Consider the following 20,224-nt stretch of genomic DNA (forward strand, 5'->3'; position numbering starts at 1 on the left):
GACTATATCATATGTCAATTAATTAGTACTGGGAGAACCCAAGATCATTTGAGGAAGACGGAGCTAGCTAAAACAACACAACAGCAAACAGGCTGAGCTTTGTTTGAGCCTAACCAGGTCGACCCCAGACCTGTACATCATGGAGCAGGTAGAGAAAGAATGAGGTGCTAGGACAAGTTCACATTCCCCACTACACCTACAGGTGATTTCTTCTTCTTCTGGTATCTCAGAAAGGGAAGCAAAGAAGACCAATGCCTTTGCCTGGTTCCCCTTTACTTAAACAGAGAAATATAGATGCAGTGGAACTGAGTTCAAGAGGTCTTTATTCTACTAGATCCATAAAAGAATTCTAGAAGATGATAAAGTATCGCAAAACACAGTACAATGCTGGTTTAATAATAATGAAATATGTGGATAGGATCTTATGTTTAAAATTTTTGTAATATATTGTCTAAAACAGATAATTACACATTCTGCAAGAGATGAGGTTATCGGGGGGGGCATACAAAATCATACTCTTGAGCTCCAAATGACTAAGTTAGAAGCATTAGCAAACTCCATGAAGGGACAATTCAGAAGCTATAATGGGCTTAGTGCTGCTATTTAAAGTAATGAAACATTTTCTCTGCTTTCTGGATTCATTTCACCAAACGATTTCCTCAGCAGGTCAGATATAGATTTGCAGAAAGTGGAAAGCATTTTCCAGGAATAAAACAACTGATCCTTAAGGAACAGCTGCCTTAACTTTTCTGAATAATAAATCTTGGTCTGACATGCCTAGATTCCTCAGAGTGCTGTCACTGATATCCTCAACCTCTTCTTAACCTAGCTAGACTCTGATACTTCACGTGTACTAAACACTATTACTGAGGGCATCACTGTACTATGTAATCTGGACTAAGTTACTTAACTTCTTTGTGCCTCAGTTTCTCTGGCTCTAAAACTGGGATAACAATAGTACCTACCCTCATGGAATTGTTTTTTGTTTGTTTGTTTGTTTTTTTGTGGTACGCGGGCCTCTCACTGCCGTGGCCTCTCCCGTTGCGGAGCACAGGCTCCGGACGCGCAGGCTCAGCGGCCATGGCTCACGGGCCTAGCCGCTCCGCGTCATGTGGGATCTTCCCGGACCGGGGCACAAACCCGTACTGAACCCGTATCCCCTGCATCGGCAGGCGGACTCTCAACCACTGCGCCACCAGGGAAGCCCCATGGAATTGTTAATGAGGATTAAACAACTGCTTAAAAAGGCCTTGGCACATAGTAAGTGCTCAATAAACCTCAACTATTATCATTATTCCTGTTACAAAACAAAGCTTTTCCCTGATGTCAACAACTTTGCTCACTCAGTTCAGAATGTCTGAAATATGAATAGGAAAAAATTCTGTTTTAATGCCTGACCCTTAAGTTTTGATTTCATAATGAGAAGAACTAACTGAAACCATCTCATTCTGTCTAGAACTTTATATGCCTTCCAAAGCATTTTATATTCATTATTCATTTGGATCTTCTAACAATACTGTGAAGGAAGTGTAACATCAATTTATACTAGTCCAATTTTATAGAAAGGGGACAATAAAGTCCAGAATGACACTCTGCTTAATGGTTATACTGCTACCAAATGGCAGAGGCCTAAATGCCAGGTTTCATGACACCCAAGCCAGAATTCTTTCAACTATGCAAGGTAAGATATTCTAAGATCCCTTTGGAGCAATTGAAACCATTCTATTTCTATTAACTAAAGTCCACACTTTATTCAGATTTCCCTAGTTTTATCAAATGTTCTTTTTCTGGTGCAGGATCTCATCCGGGATACCACATTACATTTAATAGTCATGCTCTTTTTTGGCTGTGAGAGTTCCTCAGACTTCCTTGTCTTTGATGACCTTGACAGTTTTGAGGAGTACTGGTCAGGTATTTTCCTCAATTGGGATTCCTCTCTCAACTGGAATTTGTCTGAAGTTTTTCTCATGATTAGACTGGGGTTACGGGTTTTGGGGAGGAAGACCACAAAGGCAAAGTGTCATTCCCATCACATCATATCAAGAGTAATGCTATTAACGTGGCTCATCATCAGTGACGATAACCTTGATCACCAGGCTAGTGTTTGTCAGGTTTCTCAGTGAAGTAAAAGTTAAAGTCACTTTTCCCCCTTTGCATACTATACTCTTTGGAAGGAAGTCACTACACAAACCCATACTTAAGTTTTCTGCATGGGGGATTTGTCTATTCTCTCCAACATATGTATTTATTTATTTAGTCATTCATTTAGATCAGCATGGACTCATAAATATTTATAGTTTGGTTTATAATCCAATACTACTTAATTTTGTTGCTCAAGCTGTTCCAACTTTGGTCTCTGGGAGCTCCTTCAGCTGGCTCTTCTGTCCCTTTGACATACTCCCAATCATTGTGATTTTTCGTTTCAGCACTTTGTTTTGTGGCTCAAGATGCTCCAATCTCACCCTGTGTATTTACTGCCCCAGTCCTAGACTCAGTCATTTCCCCAAAGAGTCCTAATTCCTTTTATTGGAACCAAGATCTGGGCACTAGATGTGCTTTTCATCCTAGTTATTTTTCAGCCACACAGCTGCTAACAAAGATGCTTCATTCTGACTGCACTGATGTGCACTGGGAACTTTAGCAGAAGAGCTCAGCTCTAGAGAACAGCAATCCCCTAAATTACTTTTTCTTTCTTACTTTTTTTTTTTTTGGCCGTGCCCCTTGATTTATGGGATCTTAGTGTCCGGACCAGGGATTGAACCCGGGCCATGGCAGTGAAAGCACCGAGTCCTAACCACTGCACCGCCAGAGAAGTCCCACTTTTTCTTTCAGAGAATAGGTAAGCCTAAGCAGAAAAATATGCAAATAATTTCCATTATAAACTAAGTTAGACAAACCATCAAGCTTGCTGTACTGTAAACCAACATGACATTGTGATTACAGAGCCGCAGAAGGATGCTTAGAATAACAGAGTCATTTGTCGGGGGTCGTCAGGGAGAATACTGATCGTATCTTCAGCTTTACCACATAACAGACACAGCATGGTATACTCCTAGAACAAGATAAAGTACACAATTACCTTGAGGAACTGGGAGAAAGATGCTTCATAACTTTCTCTGGTAAAACTGTTCTCTGTAAATTGTCATGGATATGGTGTCTGTACATTAGATCAATTTCTTCAACACCTATAAACAATGTCTTAGGTTTAGTCTGTGTATCCCAGAGCCTTTTGTTTATATAAACTGAATACATGCTGATGCTCTATTTACTATGTATACAAGAATGTCACCTTGGAAATGCATGGCTATTTCCTGGACTTAGAAAACACACATACTGGGCTTACTTAGTGCTGCTATTTAAAGTAATGAAGCAATTTGAGTGTGGGCCCCTGAGGACAAATTCCTGTTCTTAGAGCTGTTCCTTTCTAGAATATTCAACACTAATAAGCAACAGAAATGATTTTTAAAACATCAGAAAAGGAAAAAAATTTCCAAACCCAAAGAGCTATTTTTATCTACCCCAGAAAAAATAAACAATTATGTTAAATCCATTAGTATGTCATGTCTCATATTTAGATAGCTAGCTGTCTAGAATTTGATCTATTTAAAGAGTCTTTTGTTTCTTGGGTTTAACAAATGTCCAGACTGGTGACAGAAGTTTTTTTGTTTTAGGCAAAAATCCTTAGAGCAAAGTCCTGTTCTTATATCTGTTCCTTTCTAGAATATTTAATATGGTCATAAACTACAGAAACATATTTCTTTCAAACCTTTTACTCTAAAATTTTTTATCTTCTTTAGGAAAACAAGCATCTATACTAAATCTATTAGTATTTCCACATCTGACTTTGAGATTGTTGGCGCCTGGACATTGATCAAGTCAGGGCAGTTTGTGTTTCATGGGTCCCTCACTAGAGAGAGGGTCACGGAGATAAACAGTGACCACAGTACAAAGACTCAGAACCAGGCAACTGCCTTTCCATTTCCTACTAGAGAGTTCAGCAGGGAGAACTAGTTGTAGTAGTGGAAAGACTGTTTCTTAAAGACCACATTTAATTTTAAAGTCTATTCTACACAAACAGTAGAAACACAGGCCAGAGCTCAGCAAACAAATATGAATCTCATGAATCAAAAACAAAATTAAAATCTACTCTCTCCAAGGTTTTACTGCTTTCAAATTCTACGTTCACCTACCAGACATTACTAGTAGGATGTCAACCTCTCACTGGAAATGAAGAAAAAAGTAATAAAGTCAAAATGGGAAAATGTGTGAAGCTAGACAACTATTTGAGTTTTCAACCAATCTATCCATTGACAAGTTTTTATTAAGTGCCTAAAGGCTCTGCAATGTGCCAGGTGCACCGGTAGACATGAGAGAAGGCAAGGACAAAGTCTGACCTTGCAAAACTTACAGTCTAACTTGGGAGAAAGGAAAGACCTAACACATGGTATAATCTGGAAAGGCTGTTAAATCAGTAAGACTGATTACACCTGTAATCTTTAATTTATAGGCAGTCTGGAATCCAAATTTCATTGTAGGTCAAGTATTTGGAATTCAGAAGCAGTTTCCCACAGAGATAATGTTGCACATGGCAGTTAGGTTCCCAAGGAAATCCAGGGAGTCTTTTAAATTTATACTGCACAAGTACTATAGAATCTAACCACATATAGCAGTGCTTCTGTGGGAAAATATGTCTAGAATTCTCACTTGGGATGCCAGGAACACATTCTCACTCGGGATGCCAGGAATATGGTTGGATCAGGACACCCTTCACCCAAACTGGCCAAGTTAGGAGAATTAGAATTCCCCCCAGTCATTCACGGAGACCTTCAGAGGCTCCACCTGGGCAAAGCCTGAGGGTAGAGATTTGGAAGGAAAGGTAGAGTGGGTGGAATCACCTTTGGGCAAGATCAGATCCTTGTTTTATGCTGAGGGTCCCATGGGCCTTTTCCCTCTATTATTACCTGCTAATTCTGACCCTTAGTCCTCTCCTTCCCTGGTCCACAGAGGAACAGAGAGCAGTCTCACAGCTTCCCTCTTGTTTCCCTCTTGAGGCAAATATATAGTCCTTTTAATGGATTTTAGGGTGATATAAAAAATACCAGATACCTGTAATCATTTATAATTTATTTTCTGTTTAAACTCTGTACTTATGTCTCTATTTCCCCTCTACTCTTGCCATCAGAAAATCTTACTTTGTTTAACAATGGTTTTGTTAAAAATGAATTTGTTTAAATACAGAATCCTTATCTTTTAGAGATTCATATTGAAATATTTACAGAAGTAGTAATATGTTTGGGATTTGCTTCAAAGTAATCCTGTGGGGAGATGTGGAAATGGTGAGGTACAAATAAAGCAAACTGAAGCTAGGTACTGGAGATTAATACACTATTCTGCCTACTTTTGATTATGTTTAAGTTTCCCATAAGACATTTAAAACAAAACAAAATATTACCAATGGTGGGAATCCCATCTTGAACCTGAACAGCTACTGCAATAAGATGGGGGCTGGAATGGGGTGGGGCTGAGGAAAGTAAGTCACAGCAGCTGAGTATGAAGAGTTCTTGTGTGTCATCAGACTAAGATGGAAGTTACCAGCTGGCCAGTCACAGGAGTCGGGGCCTACTGTAGGTACAAGAAGAGCTCAGAAAAGGGAGAAAGCAGTATGGGCTGAACTATTAAGAATAAGAAGGAGATAGAATTTAAGTTCGGCTTGAAAGAGGTAAGATTTAGTTGGCTTGAAGGTAGCGAAAGGGACACGTTAAGTCAAGGAAAAAGCACGAATAAAGACAGTGATATGGAATAGAGCAAGCACATCGCATATGGAGTAGCAGAGGAGTGACAGGATGATGTGTTTCCAGAAGATTAATTTGAGGCAGTGCGCACGACTATACTGTGGGGACTGCTTCAGTAAGGTAGGTTTCAGCAGTATGGTCCCTGACACAAGGGGTGGCAGTGGAGACAGACAAAAGCAAGAGAAACTAAGGAAGAAAGGAGGGCAGGGAGGGCGTTAGGGTTAAAGAAGGAGATCCGGGAGATATCCGATAGGTTTCATCAGACACTGAGGGTGCGTGTGCTCAATGTCTGAGGGAGTACAGAGAAGGTTCCTAGACCAGAGACCAAAGCTCAGGGGAAAAGCAGTTAGGGAGAAACAGGAGAGGAAACCAGAGAGTAAACAAAGGAACAGTCAAAATGATTTAAAAAGAAAGAAAAAAGTCTAGATCTATGGACCCCAGGGGAAGAAATGCTTCAAAAAGACAATGGTTATCAAAACCAGATCCAGAAGAGATGTTAAGAGAGAGAAGAACTGAGGCAAGGTCACAGGATTTGGCCACCTTATAGGACATGTATGAGAGAACAGTTTTAGTAAAGTGAAAATGAAAACCAGTTTGTAGGTTGTTAGGAGGAGCACAGGGAAATAAGGGAAATAGGGTAAAGAGCTATTCAAGTAAAGAAGCAAAAGGAGAGATGATCAGAGGATGAATCAAAGAGGCAGCTGAGTGAAACAAAAGGATTTTAATTTATTTCTAGCAAATAAAGAAGAACTAAATATATTTAATGTAAAAATGCTTTAAATCTCACGGAGAAAAGAGGATGCCAGGAAGAGAAAAGATAACATGAGATTCCTGAGGAAATGCACTGGGAGTAGCCATAGAGAGGAGGAAATAAAAATCTCTACTACAGGAGGGAAGGAAGAGAGTCTAAAGTTGGGGCAATGCTATGAATGGTGTGCAAAAGGAGAGTAGTGAGAAATGAGGGAAAGGGAGGCTGGCCAGCCCAGCAAGAACTTTGGGATGGGGAGCTTGGATATTATACTGTAGCTGAAGGTGAGTTACGGAAAGGCCAATGAGGTAGTCTGAAAGCATTATTTTAAGAAAAACATGTTGGTGGCAGAATACAGAATATGGGGGAGGGGGGGAGTGGATGTTGGGAGAGAAAGGACTGGGGGTGGAGAGTCTAGTTTAAGAGTTTTTTCCAAGAGAATTCCACACTACATAGGCATTGTGACTATAGCCATCTTCCTTTACCTTCTTCCTACCCCAAAGGAACTTCTGGGGAGCTTTGAAAATGGCTGTGCTCAGTCATAAAGGAAAATCAGCTAGACTTTGGTCTCATGGCAGTGACACACAATGGCTCAATTAGGGTATAAACAGGCAATCTCAATATCCACTTACAGACTCTAAAAAGCTCACAGGAGCTTCAGGAACTGCTGCAAAATAGCTATAAGCACTCTTTTCCTCCCATGAACGGACAGAGCTGCTTCTTTAAGCCCCCGACATGTTCATTCCCCTATTTGGCCACTATTCATTCACTGAGATCTCGATTTTGCCCTAAGTGACATCTATCATATAAGTATCTTTGAGGCATAATTTTTGGATCCTAGGGAGATGTGGTCAGGATGTTGTTAAGATGGACCACAAGATATTAGACCAGATTCTGACAGGTGACTAAGTGCCTTCTTCCACACTGAAATAAGAATGAATGAAAGTGGTTATAGTATTTTATAAGATTCTGCTGTAGAAGATTTTTTTCCCTAATTATATAGAACCACCCAAATATAAAGGATTAAAAAAAATTCCCTCACTTGTTAAAACTCTTACCTCACATTTATATCCTCTGGATGAACATGTAGTTCACACTAAATAAGTAACTCAATCTGAGGGCTTGAAAGCAGAGGCAGTGAGAGACAGATACAGGTAAGTGTGTCCTCATGCTTTCCAGTTTGCCCTTGGCTCTCCATCACTGTCCAGCTTTTCTTCCTGACCACTAGACCTGTGAATCTTCAGCAACTTCAGGCCTACACCAGCCTGTAGAATTCTGTAGAATTCTTCACATGCTCTCACAATTGTATAAGGACTAATCCTTATATTACATCCCTATTCTTTATCCTTATATGGTTCAGCTTCTCTCCTCCAACCATGATACACCTATCTTGTCCTTTTACTTAACAAATAATTTTAAAATACCCTATTGCAATTGAGACTACAGAGTTGCTTGACTCTACATGCCTATAAGGGAAACAAAGATAATCTCGTTAGCATGATTTCCATGCTCAGCAAGTACGGTGGCAGTGGGCAGGCCAACACTTAAAGCCAAGAATTGTGCAGTCATGTAACTGGGTAGAGAAAAAAGAGGCACAATAGTAACCTCATATGAAGCCATAATGTGCTGCTCTTTATACGCAAAATGACAGGACTGAGATATCATTTGTAAGTCATGTGTTTTACTTTGTGACTGTTGTGAAGACAGGTTTGAACAGATCCACCCACATGTGAAGTGTCTCTCAACTTACACAAGTGTAAGACAGGGATGGTCTCCTCTAAGATTCACTAGTACTTCATTTATGAAGACTATACCTAGATTTTTCAAGGGTATTCTTATTGTTCCCCTCCCCCCCGCAATAACAAACCCACATTTATACATTTACCTGAAATTCATCCATGATACTGAACGTATACTCATGCCTGGCTATTACATGATGACAATTCTTACAAAGATCTGCTGAAACAGAGAAAGACTTAATTAAGTCTTAGAAGGTGTCCTAAGACAGTAAAATTTCTAGTCTTAGCATGGTATTGCTTTGAAAGAATCTTAACTCTGTCATATTTAACACAGCAGGAAACCCACTATAATATCTACCTTGATAAAAAAATCCAGACTCGGTCACACAGCAACACTATATAATTAAGAGCCTGAACTCAGAGACTTAATGTGCATATATTCATTCATATTGAAAGCTCTCTAAGGTAATCAATTAATGGATATGTAAGTGTGTTTTTGAAACTAGCTGGACCTGTCTAACTATGTAGGAGCTTTTATTCTCAGGAATGATAGAAATTGTGCTACTAACCAATCATAAACAAAGAGCTAACACTAGATGTTAAAGTGAATTTAGCAGTAACAAAAGGCTCTAGTAAAAACAATATAGTAATAATAACTATGATACATTGAGTGCTTAACAGTGTGCCAGATACTGTTTTAAAATACTTTGTATCTGTTTATTCACTTAATGTTTTCAAAAACCCAATGAGGTAGATACTATTGTTATCATGTTTGTAGGGATAAGGAAACAAAGGCACACTATGGATAAGAACTAGGAAGACCACAGATGAGCTACGAAGTGTTAGAACCAGAATTCAAACCCAAGCTTTCTTGCTCCAGAGCCCTTGCTTTTGACCACTATCCTCTACTACCTGGAAAAAAAATAGAATTTAAAAGGGTACATGCTACAAGAAAGAAAAAGATTCTTCTAATTTAGAACATTTTTCCATAGTCTGACTCTATTCTAAAGGCTTAGTGTCTTTCGCACCTTTCTTTCAAAATATCATTATTTGCACATTTAATTTTCATATAGTCAGAACATACCAAAAAATCAGGAGACAAGCAAAAAGGAAATGTGAACAATTTAAATAGTTGCCATAATATCTGGGCACGAAAGTGCACATATACTTAATTTACTTGTAGAGATTCTTAGTGCCAACCTCAGAACTTATTTATTTTTATTATAGTTATCTACTTGATTTCCTAGTATCAAGGATGAGTAATAGCATATGAAGGTAGCATACTTACAGTAGCAAAAGAAACTATAAACTAAGAGTAACAAAAGAGACAAAAGCTATAAAAGCAGAAACAAGACTAAAAAAAACATAGCATCCCAGAGCCATTTAGTATAAGGGCAAATAGCCCTAAACACTTTAATAGCTGTTGGAGCACATCACTGTATTATATTATAGTAGAAAGTGAAAATTCACATGGATGACCCTAAGTTAAAAATAAAAGTCCCTATATCTTGTTTCAGAAGACACAGTCTTTAAAGATAAACAAAAGAAAATTGGTGCCTGAATCATAAGCTTCAGTTATCTGTAAAAGTCATTTATGTGGAATATCTGATGATGCTACATAAATGAGATGTTACCAACATTTTCCTCTTAAAAAACTAACTAGTGATTTTGTGTTGCAATATGATAGTGAAATAGGCCTCATAAGACTTTGTGCAACCTAACTCCCAAAAGCTGATACCTGCTAACGGGCTCAGATGGAAAAAAAGTCTACTTAACGATCATAGGTAACTATTTCTTCTCCATCTTCCTCTTTCAAAGATTTGTTTGTGATCAGCATAAAATCCCGCTTACTGCACACTGCACAGCCGATAAAGTTCAGCAAGAAAGATCCATTCTCCAGGCAGATGTTACCCTAAAATAAGAAAAACAGAATTTAATTTTCTTTTTTGAGGGGATTTTAATTTTCTTATATTTCAAAATTCTTGGTGAAAATGATTAATAGACTTAAAGTCTCTAAAGGAAAAAAACATGGCCAGAATTTACTTGCTTGAAGTATACACCAAGTAATTTTTGAAATTACTAGCTTTCCTCTAGAAGTATTATTCATAGTAAATAAAACTGAAGAAGTGTTAGAGCTTAGGACTGCAACTGTGTTTAAGAGGACTAAATGCAAATGGATATTTAGAAACAACTTAATGAAGTCTTAATATAACATGTGAAAAGGAAAAATCAAAAAAATCTAATAGCTAACACTATTAAATGAGGTATATTATAAAGCTAGAATGAAAATTCAATCAAAATGGAAACACTGATAAAAATGATCTTATCCACTGTGATGCTCAGTTGACTGTTGAAACAGCATTTTTTAAAGCCTTAAAAATACCACAAAATAAACAAAGAAATAAACTCTCAGCTCTATAGATGTCAGTCCCTAGGATATGTGTGATTCAGGCAGAAAAGGTAAGTTCTGCAATTCATCAGATTGACACCATGGCATTTAAAAGAGAAAGGGTTTTACTTGTCATTAAGAAACTGTAAACAACATATGCTCCTGGCTCAAGGAAGGTCTTTGCTAAAGGCTTACTAATTGTTCAGAACTTAAAGTCTCTTTATAAACTACCTAGTTCTACTCATTTCTTTTTTTTTTTTTTGCGGTAAACGGGCCTCTCACTGCTGTGGCCTCTCCCATTGCGGAGCACAGGCTCCGGACACGAAGGCTCAGCGGCCATGGCTCACGGGCCTAGCCGCTCCGCGGCATGTGGGATCTTCCTGGACCAGGGCACGAACCCGTGTCCCCTGCATCGGCAGGTGGATGCTCAACCACTGCGCCACCAGGGAAGCCCCTGTAGTTGTATTTTTAATTTTTTGAGGGACCTCCACACTGTTTTCCATAGTGGCTGTACCAATTTACATTCTCACCAACAGTGTACTGGGGTTTCCTTTTCTTCACGTCCTCACCAACACTTTCTATTTATTTTTTAAGTGGCATGGGTCCCATCTAGGCTTCCACCATGCTTCTATCAGCCAGACTTGCATTTAATTTAATTAAATTAATTAATTTATTGGTCGCACCACATGGCATATGGGATCTTAGTTTCCGACTAGGGACTGAACCCATGCCCCCTGCAGTGGAAGCATGGAGTCTTAACCACCGGACCACCAGGGAAGTCCCACCAACACTTATTATTTGTTGTCTTTTTGATATTAGCCATTCTAACAGGTTTGATGCGATATCTCATGGTTTTGATTTACATTTCCCTGATGATTAGTGATGTTGAGCATCTTTTCATGTGCCTGTTGGCCATGCCTTCTTTGGAAAAATGCCTATTCAGGTCCTCTACCAATTTTTTAATTGGGTTATTTTTTTTGATAGTAGTTCAACCTCATTTCTGACCAACAAAAAAACTGAGGTATTTTTAATAGTTAATGTGACTAAAAACCATTCAAACTAATGCATTTCTCCAATGCAGCTATGTGCCTGATACTGTGCAAAGCATGGCGGAGGATTCCGAGGACTCCAGGATGAGTCACAGACGTTTCTACCTTCAAGGAGCTTATGAAGTATGAGGGAGTTAAGACCCATCTTAACCAATGCCACAGTGAAGCCTTCCTGGATTCCCAGCACCACCATTAACTAAGTGCCTTCGTAGTGCTATGTATTAAGAGGTTAATTCTGGTGGGGAGAAATCAAACTAACTATGCAGTTTGGAGATACTAAAACATAGGCATATCAACATAACTACTAAAGGGGAAAAAAAGCCTTGGGATTAAAGTATAAATTTCCAGCTATTAGAACAAGTGCTTTGATTTAAAAAAAAAAATAAACATTACTGAGGTATAATTTACACACAATAAAATCCACACACTGTAAGAGTATACATGAAAGAATTTTAACACATGTATATACCAATGTAATCACTACCCCAATCAAGATACAAAAATTTGTCTTCCCAGGAAGTCCTTCCTGCTTTGCAGTCTATCTCCAACCCCTATCTCACCTCAGGCACCCACTGACCTGATTTCTATCTCCAAAGATTAGTTTTGCCTGTTCTAAAGTTTTACGTAAATAGAATCATACAGTATACTCTTTTACACCCAGCTTCTTTTGCCTAAAATGATGTCCACGTTAATTATCTATGTTGTTGTATGTATTGGTAGTTCATTGCTTTTTTAATGCCAAGTAGTATCCCATTGCATGGATTTGATAGACATTTGGGTTCTTCCCAGTTTTTGGTTGTTATGAATAAAGTAGCTATGAAGATTCATGTATAAGTCTTGTGTAGACATATGCCTTTCTCTTGAGTAAATATCTAGAAGTGGAATTGCTGAGTCATACAGTAAAAATATGGTATATATATAAACTTTATAAGAAACTGCCAATTAGTTTCCATTTTCTGTTCCCACCAGCAATGTGTGAGTTCCAGATTTCCCACATTCTCATCAACACTAGGTATTATGTCTTTTTTATTTTAGCCGTTCTAATGATGTAAAGTGGTGTCTCATTGTAGTTTTAATTTATATTCCCCTGATGACTAGTGATGTTCAGCATCTTTTCATGGTGCTTATTAATATATCTTATTTTGGGAAATATCTATTCAAGTCTTTTGCCCATTTTTTGAAAAGTTAAATTGTTTATCCTCTTATTGAGTTACAAAAGTTCTTTATGTATCTTAGGTACAAACCCTTTGTCAGATATATGTATTACAAATTTTTTTTGTGTGTGTGGTACATGGGCCTCTCACTGTTGTGGCCTCTCCCATTGCGGAGCACAGGCTCCGGATGCACAGGCTCAGTGGCCATGGCTCATGGGCCCAGCCACTCCGCGGCATGTGGGATCTTCCCGGACAGGGGCACGAACCCGTGTCCCCTGCATCGACAGGCGGATTCTCAACCACTGCGCCACCAGGGAAGCCCTACAAATATTTCTGTCTTTGGTTTGCCATTTTTTAAATGGTGTCTCTTGAAGAGCAAACAGTTTTGATTTTTATGAAGTCCGGTTTATTAAATTTCTTTCATTGTTTGTGCCTGTCTTCTAAAACATCTTGCCTACCCCAAGATTGCAAAGATTTTCTCCTTTGTTTTCTTCTAGAAATTTTATAGTTTTAGCTGGTAGGTTTAGGTTTATGATCCATTTTGAAATAACTTTTATATATGGTCTGAGGTAAGGATCAAGTTTCATTTATTTCTATATGAATATCCAGTTGTTCCATCAACATTTGTTGAAAAGACTATCCTTTCCCCATTGCATTACATTGGCAACTTCGTGGAACTCACATCATCCTATATATGTGGGTCTGTCTACCTTTGACTATTCTCTTCCCTTGATCTACATGTCTATTTTTTGCACTAATCTCACACTCTTTGGATTGTTGTAGCTTTATACTAAGTTTTTAAATTAGGTAGTTTACGTCCTATAATTTCGCTAGTCTAGGTTCTCTTCATTTCCATATAAATTTTAGAATCAGCTTATAAACTTTTACAAAAAAGTCTGCTGGGTTTGTTTTTTGTTTTTTTTGTAATTTATTTATTTGTCTATTTTTGGCAGCACTGGGTCTTCATTGCTGCGCGTGGGCTACTCTTCGTTGCGGCACGCGGGCTTTTCATTGCGGTGGCTTCTCTTGTTGTGGAGCATGGGCTCTAGGCGCACAGGCTTCAGTAGTTGTGGCGCGCAGGCTCAGTAGTTGTGGCTCACAGGCTCTAGAGCACAGGCTCAGTAGTTGTGGCACACGGGCTTAGTTGATCTGTGGCATGTGGGATCTCCCCGGACCAGGGCTCGAACCCGTGTCCCCTGCATTGGCAGGCAGATTCTTAACCACTGCACCACCAGGGAAGCCCCTCCTGCTGGGGTTTGAACTGGGACTGCCTTGAATCTATAAAAGCTGACTGCCAAAGACTCCAAGATATTAGATAATTTTTAAAAGCCTTAAAAGAATAAAGATCTAAATACCATTTTCAAATAAACAGAACTCTGAACAGAACTGCACACATAAACACAGGCACCTTATACAATATGGTCTAACCTCTGTAATCTGACCATATAAGCAGGCAGAATGTAAACTCTAAACACTGAGGGAAGAGAAAAGGGATCTATGTATCAGTTTTGAGGTAGGGAAATAAATTCTTGAAATGGCAAATGCAAGTACAGTAAATAAGAAACTTATGGGGCTTTCTCTAAGGGACTTGGTCATTTGAAAGTGAGGATAACCTTCATCAGTGAGGCATGATTCTTTTATTAGATGAAACAAGATTATTTATGTCCAAATTCAGAGAAGCTTTCGAGGCTCTCACAATGGGAGGAAAAAGAAGAATAAAATCTAAATCAATTCCACAGTAATAACAGTAAACTATAACAGTTTCGAAAAGACAGGAAAAAAGGCAAACATTAAATATCCTTAGAAAATGTGATTCAGCTAAATCCTGGTTGAGGATCTATAAAGGTATACAAATGTGCAAGAAGAAATGGTTGAGGGACTTCCCTGGTGGTTCAGTGGTTAAGAATCCGCCTGCGTGGGGCTTCCCTGGTGGCGCAGTGGTTGAGAATCTGCCTGCCAATGCAGGGGACATTCGAGCCCTGGTCTGGGAGGATCCCACATGCCGCAGAGCGGCTGGGCCCGTGAGCCACAATTACTGAGCCTGCGCGTCTGGAGCCTGTGCTCCACAACAAGAGAGGCCGCGATAGTGAGAGGCCCGTGCACCGCGATGAAGAGTGGCCCCCGCTTGCCACAAACTAGAGAAAGCCCTCGCACAGAAACGAAGACCCAACACAGCCATAAATTAAATAAATAAATAAATAAATAAATAATTTTTTTTTAAAAAGAAGAATCCGCCTGCCAATGCAAGGGACACAGGTTCAAGCCCTAGTCCGGGAAGATCCCACATGCGCGGAGCAACTAAGCCTGTGAGCCACAACTACTGATCCTGCACTCCACAGCCCGTGAGGCACAACCACTGAAGCCTGCATGCCTAGAGCCCGTTCTCCACAACGAGAAGTCACCGCAATGGGAAGCCCGCGTACCGCAACAAAGAGTAGCCCCCGCTCGCTGCAACTAGAGAAAGCCCGTGCACAGCAACGAAGACCCAACACAGCCAAAAATAAATAAATAAATTTATTTTTTTAAAAAAAGAAGAAATGGTTGAATACTATGACGATAATTCGTATGAAAGTATATTATGATAAACTCTTACAAATTTGAGAAATCCGCAACTACACTGACAATGATTGGGCCAATTTGCTTCTTCCAAAAAACTATTATTTCAGATGGTATAACTTAACAGTGCATACGTTTTGTCAGGGAGTACTTAAAATTGAAAATAGAAAATACAGTTTTTAAAGAACCAAATTCTAGTTTTGCTAATTTTCTGTATTGCTTTTCTATTTCTTATTTCCTAATTTCTACTCTAGTCTTTATTATTTCCTTTCTTCTGCACGCTTTGGGTTTAGTCTGCTCTTGTTTTTTTCACTGTCTTAAAGTGGAAAGTTAGGTTATTGATTCCAGATTTTTTTTAATATAGGCATTTTCAAATGCATCATTTTAAAGCATCCATTTCCATACAATTGTTTTACCAATTATATATCAGACTCAGCATTTAATTAAATATGGTTTAATGCCAAGCAACAATTTGAGTACGTGAACTTTTGTAGTTTTAATTTTAAGTGAGGTATATAAAACATAATTTCTAATTTAAACATATAACTAATTTACACTGATTACTTCCTTCTGATTAACCTAAATTTAAGCTATATTTCTGTATTGCTGCTGAATTACTAAGAATTTTAAAGCTGAAACTTCAACTATATGAAATATAGGTTTCATTTCCAGTTTGATGTGGAAATGTTTTATTACAATTTTGGGCCTGATCAGTTATTTTAGAAAATACAGCAGAGTTCTAGTTCCAACTGGTTTGCTAAATGCTTTTCTGAATGAAAAAAAAGTTTGGTTCACAGTTGAGTAAAAAAATTTGAGTTCAGAAAATTAGTATGGTTCATTTTCAATCTGATTCATGCTTGAGTTCAAGTTCTTGGCATAATTTTACAAGCAAGTGGGCCAGAGCTCTGTTAGAAATTTTCTAGCCTGTGGAAAACATCCACCACAAAACTCCAGAAATTTTATGAAACCAAAGATAAATAATCAAACATTTATTACCTCCTCATTCTGCATTTAGACCTACCCAACATGGTAATCCATTATTTTCCTCTGCCAAACTTTCTGAATGAGTGCACTATACTTGCTACCACCACCTGAGTACCTTTTCCTTTGCTAGGCTCAAGCAGAGTGGCTTCTGCTCTTACCACCCTTAAAAATATCTCATGACTTTAAAAAATCCCAGAGTTGGACGGATCCTTGAGATTTCAAGTAGTCATTTAGTCTCTACGGAACAACAGGAAGAGAGTTCAATTCCTCTAAGGTTACCATTCTATTAAAAAAAAAAGTTAGAAAATTCTTTATTCTGATTCAAAGCCTACAACCCCCTAACATCCACCCACTAATTATTCCTAAATCTGTCTTCTGAAATTTCAAAGAAAAGCTCAATTCTTCCTCATGACAGCCCTTTATTTCTTCGAGAACAGAATAAAATCAGAGAAAACCGCTTCAGGTACTTTCCTGGTTTTCCAGTCACCTCAGTGCTTTTCTCTACTCTCTTCCTATACTTTTATTTTCACTTCCTAAATTAATTTATTCCCTGAAGCTCAGTAATTGATTCTGGTTGATTCTCTACATTCTTTTTCTAAGAGAACAAATTATTTCTATTTTGACTCCTTTATTTGGCTGACTCATCTGTTTGAATCTCTTACCCAAACTGCCATCCTATATTTTCACTTGACTCCTGGGATGTTACATTCTCAACCTCGGATGAAACATGATAAAAAAAATATCTGACCATTTGCTCCCCCAATTTTGGTTCTCCCTCCCTCCCAGATGGCTCCAATTTCTGTAATACCTCCAAATTTCCCAGCTGCCTAGATTGAAAACCCTAAGATCGACAGTTCTTCTCTTCTTCCTTCCTACATTAAATTGGTTGAGTCCTGTTAATTCTTTCTTTGAAATGAGGGCTGGTACTTCCCTGGTGGTGTAGTGGTTAAGAATCCGCCTGCCAATGCAAGGGACACGGGTTCAAGCCGTGGTCCAGGAAGATTCCACATGCCGCGGAGCAACAAGGCCCCTGTGCCACAACTACTGAGCCTGAGCTCTACAGCCCTTGAGCCACAGCTACTGAGCCCGCGTGCTGCAACTACTGAAGCCCACGCTCCTAGAGCCCGTGCTCCGCAACACAAGCCACCGTAATGAGAAGCCCGCACACCGCAAGGAGTAGTCCCCGCTCGACGTTAAGACGCAACTAGATAAAGCCCCCGCAGAGCAACGAAAACCCAACGCAGCAATCAATCAATCAATAAATGAGGCCTTCATTATCTCATGCCTATACTACTGTTGCCATTTGGTTCCCCAAATGCTCTGTAGGGCTATCCTTTTACATTTTCCCCCATCCCATCATCTCAACATATAACCATAAGATTCACTTTCCTAAATAGCAGATTTCAGAATCATTTCCCTATTCAATTTTTTTGGATAGTTGCCCAATGCCTAAACTTCTCAATATAATTTTTGTCTTTTGATTAGCTCAAATCTTAAAAATCCAACCTAATATCCTTTTTTTTGGCCACACCGCAGTATGTGGGATCCTAGTTCCCCGACCTGGGATCAAACCTGTTCCCCCAGCAGTGGAAGCATGGAGCCAGGGAATTCCCCAACCTAATATCTTTAACACTATCCATGGCAAACATCTCCCTCATGGTGCCTATAATGTGCAGTTTTCATTACTGGATTCACAAAAATCTCTTTTTAAACTTAAAAAAAAAGTATGAAATAGAACACAACACAGGAATGTGAGACGTAAAGGTACAGCATAATGCCTCTACCTATTAAATATCAGTAGTACCCCAGTGTGACAACCAAAAATGCCTCCAGATATTGTCAAATGTCCCTTGGGAGGCAAAACCACTCCCAGTTGAGAGCCACTGCTCCATTCACTTTCATTACTCTTTCACTCATGGTGTTCCATTCTATGGCTATATCACATTTTTCCAGTCTACTACCACAAACAATGCTGTTATGAACATTCTTAGACCAGTCTCCAGAAACACACTAGGCACATGCATTTATGTCTAAAATGGGAACTGCTGGGTCATTCAGCAGGCATATCTTTAACTTTTTTTCCTTTTTCTGATAATGCTAGACCTTTTTCAAAGAGGTTGTACCATATGAGTGCTCATGTTGTTATAAAAACCTTCCCAAAAGACTAAGTATTATTCAAAATATTAAGAGACAGGACCAACTACAAAGATTTTCTACCTCCCAACCAATATGAGAATCCTTGTTCTTGTTATTTTCCCCCAGCCTCAGCTCCTCCTTTCCTTTTCTACCCTAGTCACACCTATCCTTCAAGTCCCAACTGAAGTCCACCTTTCTGCTGGGAGAACAGCGCTATCCCCTAGTTGCTCTCCCCCTTCTCTAAACCGGAATAGCATTTATGGGCCGTACTAGTCATATTTTGTTAATCACGTGCTCCCGTAAAATGTAAGCTCTTTGGCAGCACGGAAGCTGCCTTTTATTTCTTCTTGGGTACCCTTTTCTGGCCTGGCAAAGTAATCTAGTTACACCTATACAAACGTTCAGTAAGTATATCTTGAATGAATGAGAGTAAACAAACTTCTCAATCTCCTGAGCTTGAAGGGAACAGAAATTTAAAAGAAAGTAACAGCCAGGAAACCTGAGTTCTCGTCTTGGCTCTCACACAAACTAGAATGTGCGCTTCGCCAAGTAATTTCCCGTCTCTAGGCATTAGTTTCATCTGCAAAACTGGGTTAGAATAGATGACCTAAGAGGTCCCTTCCAGCGCTAGAATTCAGGAAGAGAACTGAACGTTATCAAATGAAGCTCGAGGATGAGACCAGGGTAGAGATGGGGGTGTCCCTCTGTTGTCGACCGGGTTGCTGGTGGTGGTAGGGTTTCATTTGTTTTCCCCTTGGAGCTCAAGAGAAATGGGGTGACGGCTGATATCAGTCGCCAGGGCGGGGATCAGCAGGAACCGACGGCTGCAGGCCATCCCCGCTGTCAGGTGCCTACATACAGCTGCCGCGTCACTGGATGGGGCGGAGCGGCTGGGTCCGCACCGCGCCCGGCCTCCCATAGAAGGCTGGCCGCGGATATGAGAAGCCTCAGGGGGCGGCCATGGGCCAAAGGAGAGGGAAGTTCTCGGCGCCCACTCGCTCACCCGGTTGGGATATTCCTTCTCCACACAGTCCCCACACATCGCGACGCAGTAACGGGCAAGCTCCTCCGCTGCTTCCGGGAAGAGGAAACCTCGAGAGAGCTCAGAGAAAGTCGCCGCATGCGCCCAGAGTACTCAGCCTGGAGTGTTGGGTCTTGGGAGCTAATTCTAAGTCTCCGCCCCTTAGCAACTATTGTTAGGGCAGGGTCTGGTCTCCCAGACAACAACCGACGGCGAAGGGTAGGACTTTAGAAACGTTCCGGGAGAAGGGACCGTGGACCATATGGCAGGAAGGGGAAAGGTATCTTGGACCGAGCAAAGTTCCAATAGGCGCCTTTCTGAGTCTAGGCTGACAGAAAACCAAGTCACAATACACAAGAAAGGGAATTGTTTTTTGCTGCTTTAGCTTACTCCATATATAAAGCTGAAATTACAATTTGGGTACCTTTCCGTACCATTTCTTAGGGTAGTGAGAGTGATAGTTCAGATCTTGGCAGGGGAATAAGCAATAAATGAAGTGTTTGGGAAGAGGCACTTATAGTTCTGCAGAGAATCTCCTGAAAACACAAAATGTTAATAATAAATGACCATTCCAGAGTCCTCTGGAGGACAAAGCAATGGAAAACATGTTTCTATCTCTCTATGTGTCCTCCTCTTCAGATGAAGAAACCAAGGAA

At 39.7% G+C, this 20,224-nt stretch overlaps 1 protein-coding gene across 1 annotated transcript; it reads right to left on the minus strand.

Moving 5' to 3' along the window:
- Window positions 1-306: 306 nt before the first annotated feature.
- CHURC1 (churchill domain containing 1) lies at window positions 307-19,664 on the minus strand. Its single transcript, XM_059059112.2, has 4 exons — window positions 19,551-19,664; window positions 10,056-10,191; window positions 8,426-8,496; window positions 307-3,052 (listed from the first exon to the last, which is right to left on the minus strand). The coding sequence occupies exons 1-4, from the start codon at window positions 19,587-19,589 to the stop codon at window positions 2,960-2,962; spliced, it is 339 nt and encodes a 112-aa protein (XP_058915095.1). The 5' UTR covers window positions 19,590-19,664; the 3' UTR covers window positions 307-2,959.
- Between the last annotated feature and the right edge of the window lie 560 nt (window positions 19,665-20,224).

This window comes from Kogia breviceps, chromosome 3, assembly GCF_026419965.1.
Source record: "Kogia breviceps isolate mKogBre1 chromosome 3, mKogBre1 haplotype 1, whole genome shotgun sequence".
Taxonomy (NCBI): domain Eukaryota; kingdom Metazoa; phylum Chordata; class Mammalia; order Artiodactyla; family Physeteridae; genus Kogia; species Kogia breviceps.

What these genes read in the sequence shown, in the direction of transcription:
- CHURC1 (XM_059059112.2), bottom strand. Translation starts at nt 19,589, where the DNA reads ATGTGTGGGGACTGTGTGGAGAAGGAATATCCCAACCGG. An exon ending in AGAAGGAATATCCCAACCGG is followed by an intron (nt 10,192 to 19,550) that starts GTGAGCGAGTGG and finishes TTCTTATTTTAG; the next exon opens with GGTAACATCTGCCTGGAGAA. An exon ending in GTATCATGGATGAATTTCAG is followed by an intron (nt 3,053 to 8,425) that starts GTAAATGTATAA and finishes ATCTTGTTCTAG; the next exon opens with GAGTATACCATGCTGTGTCT.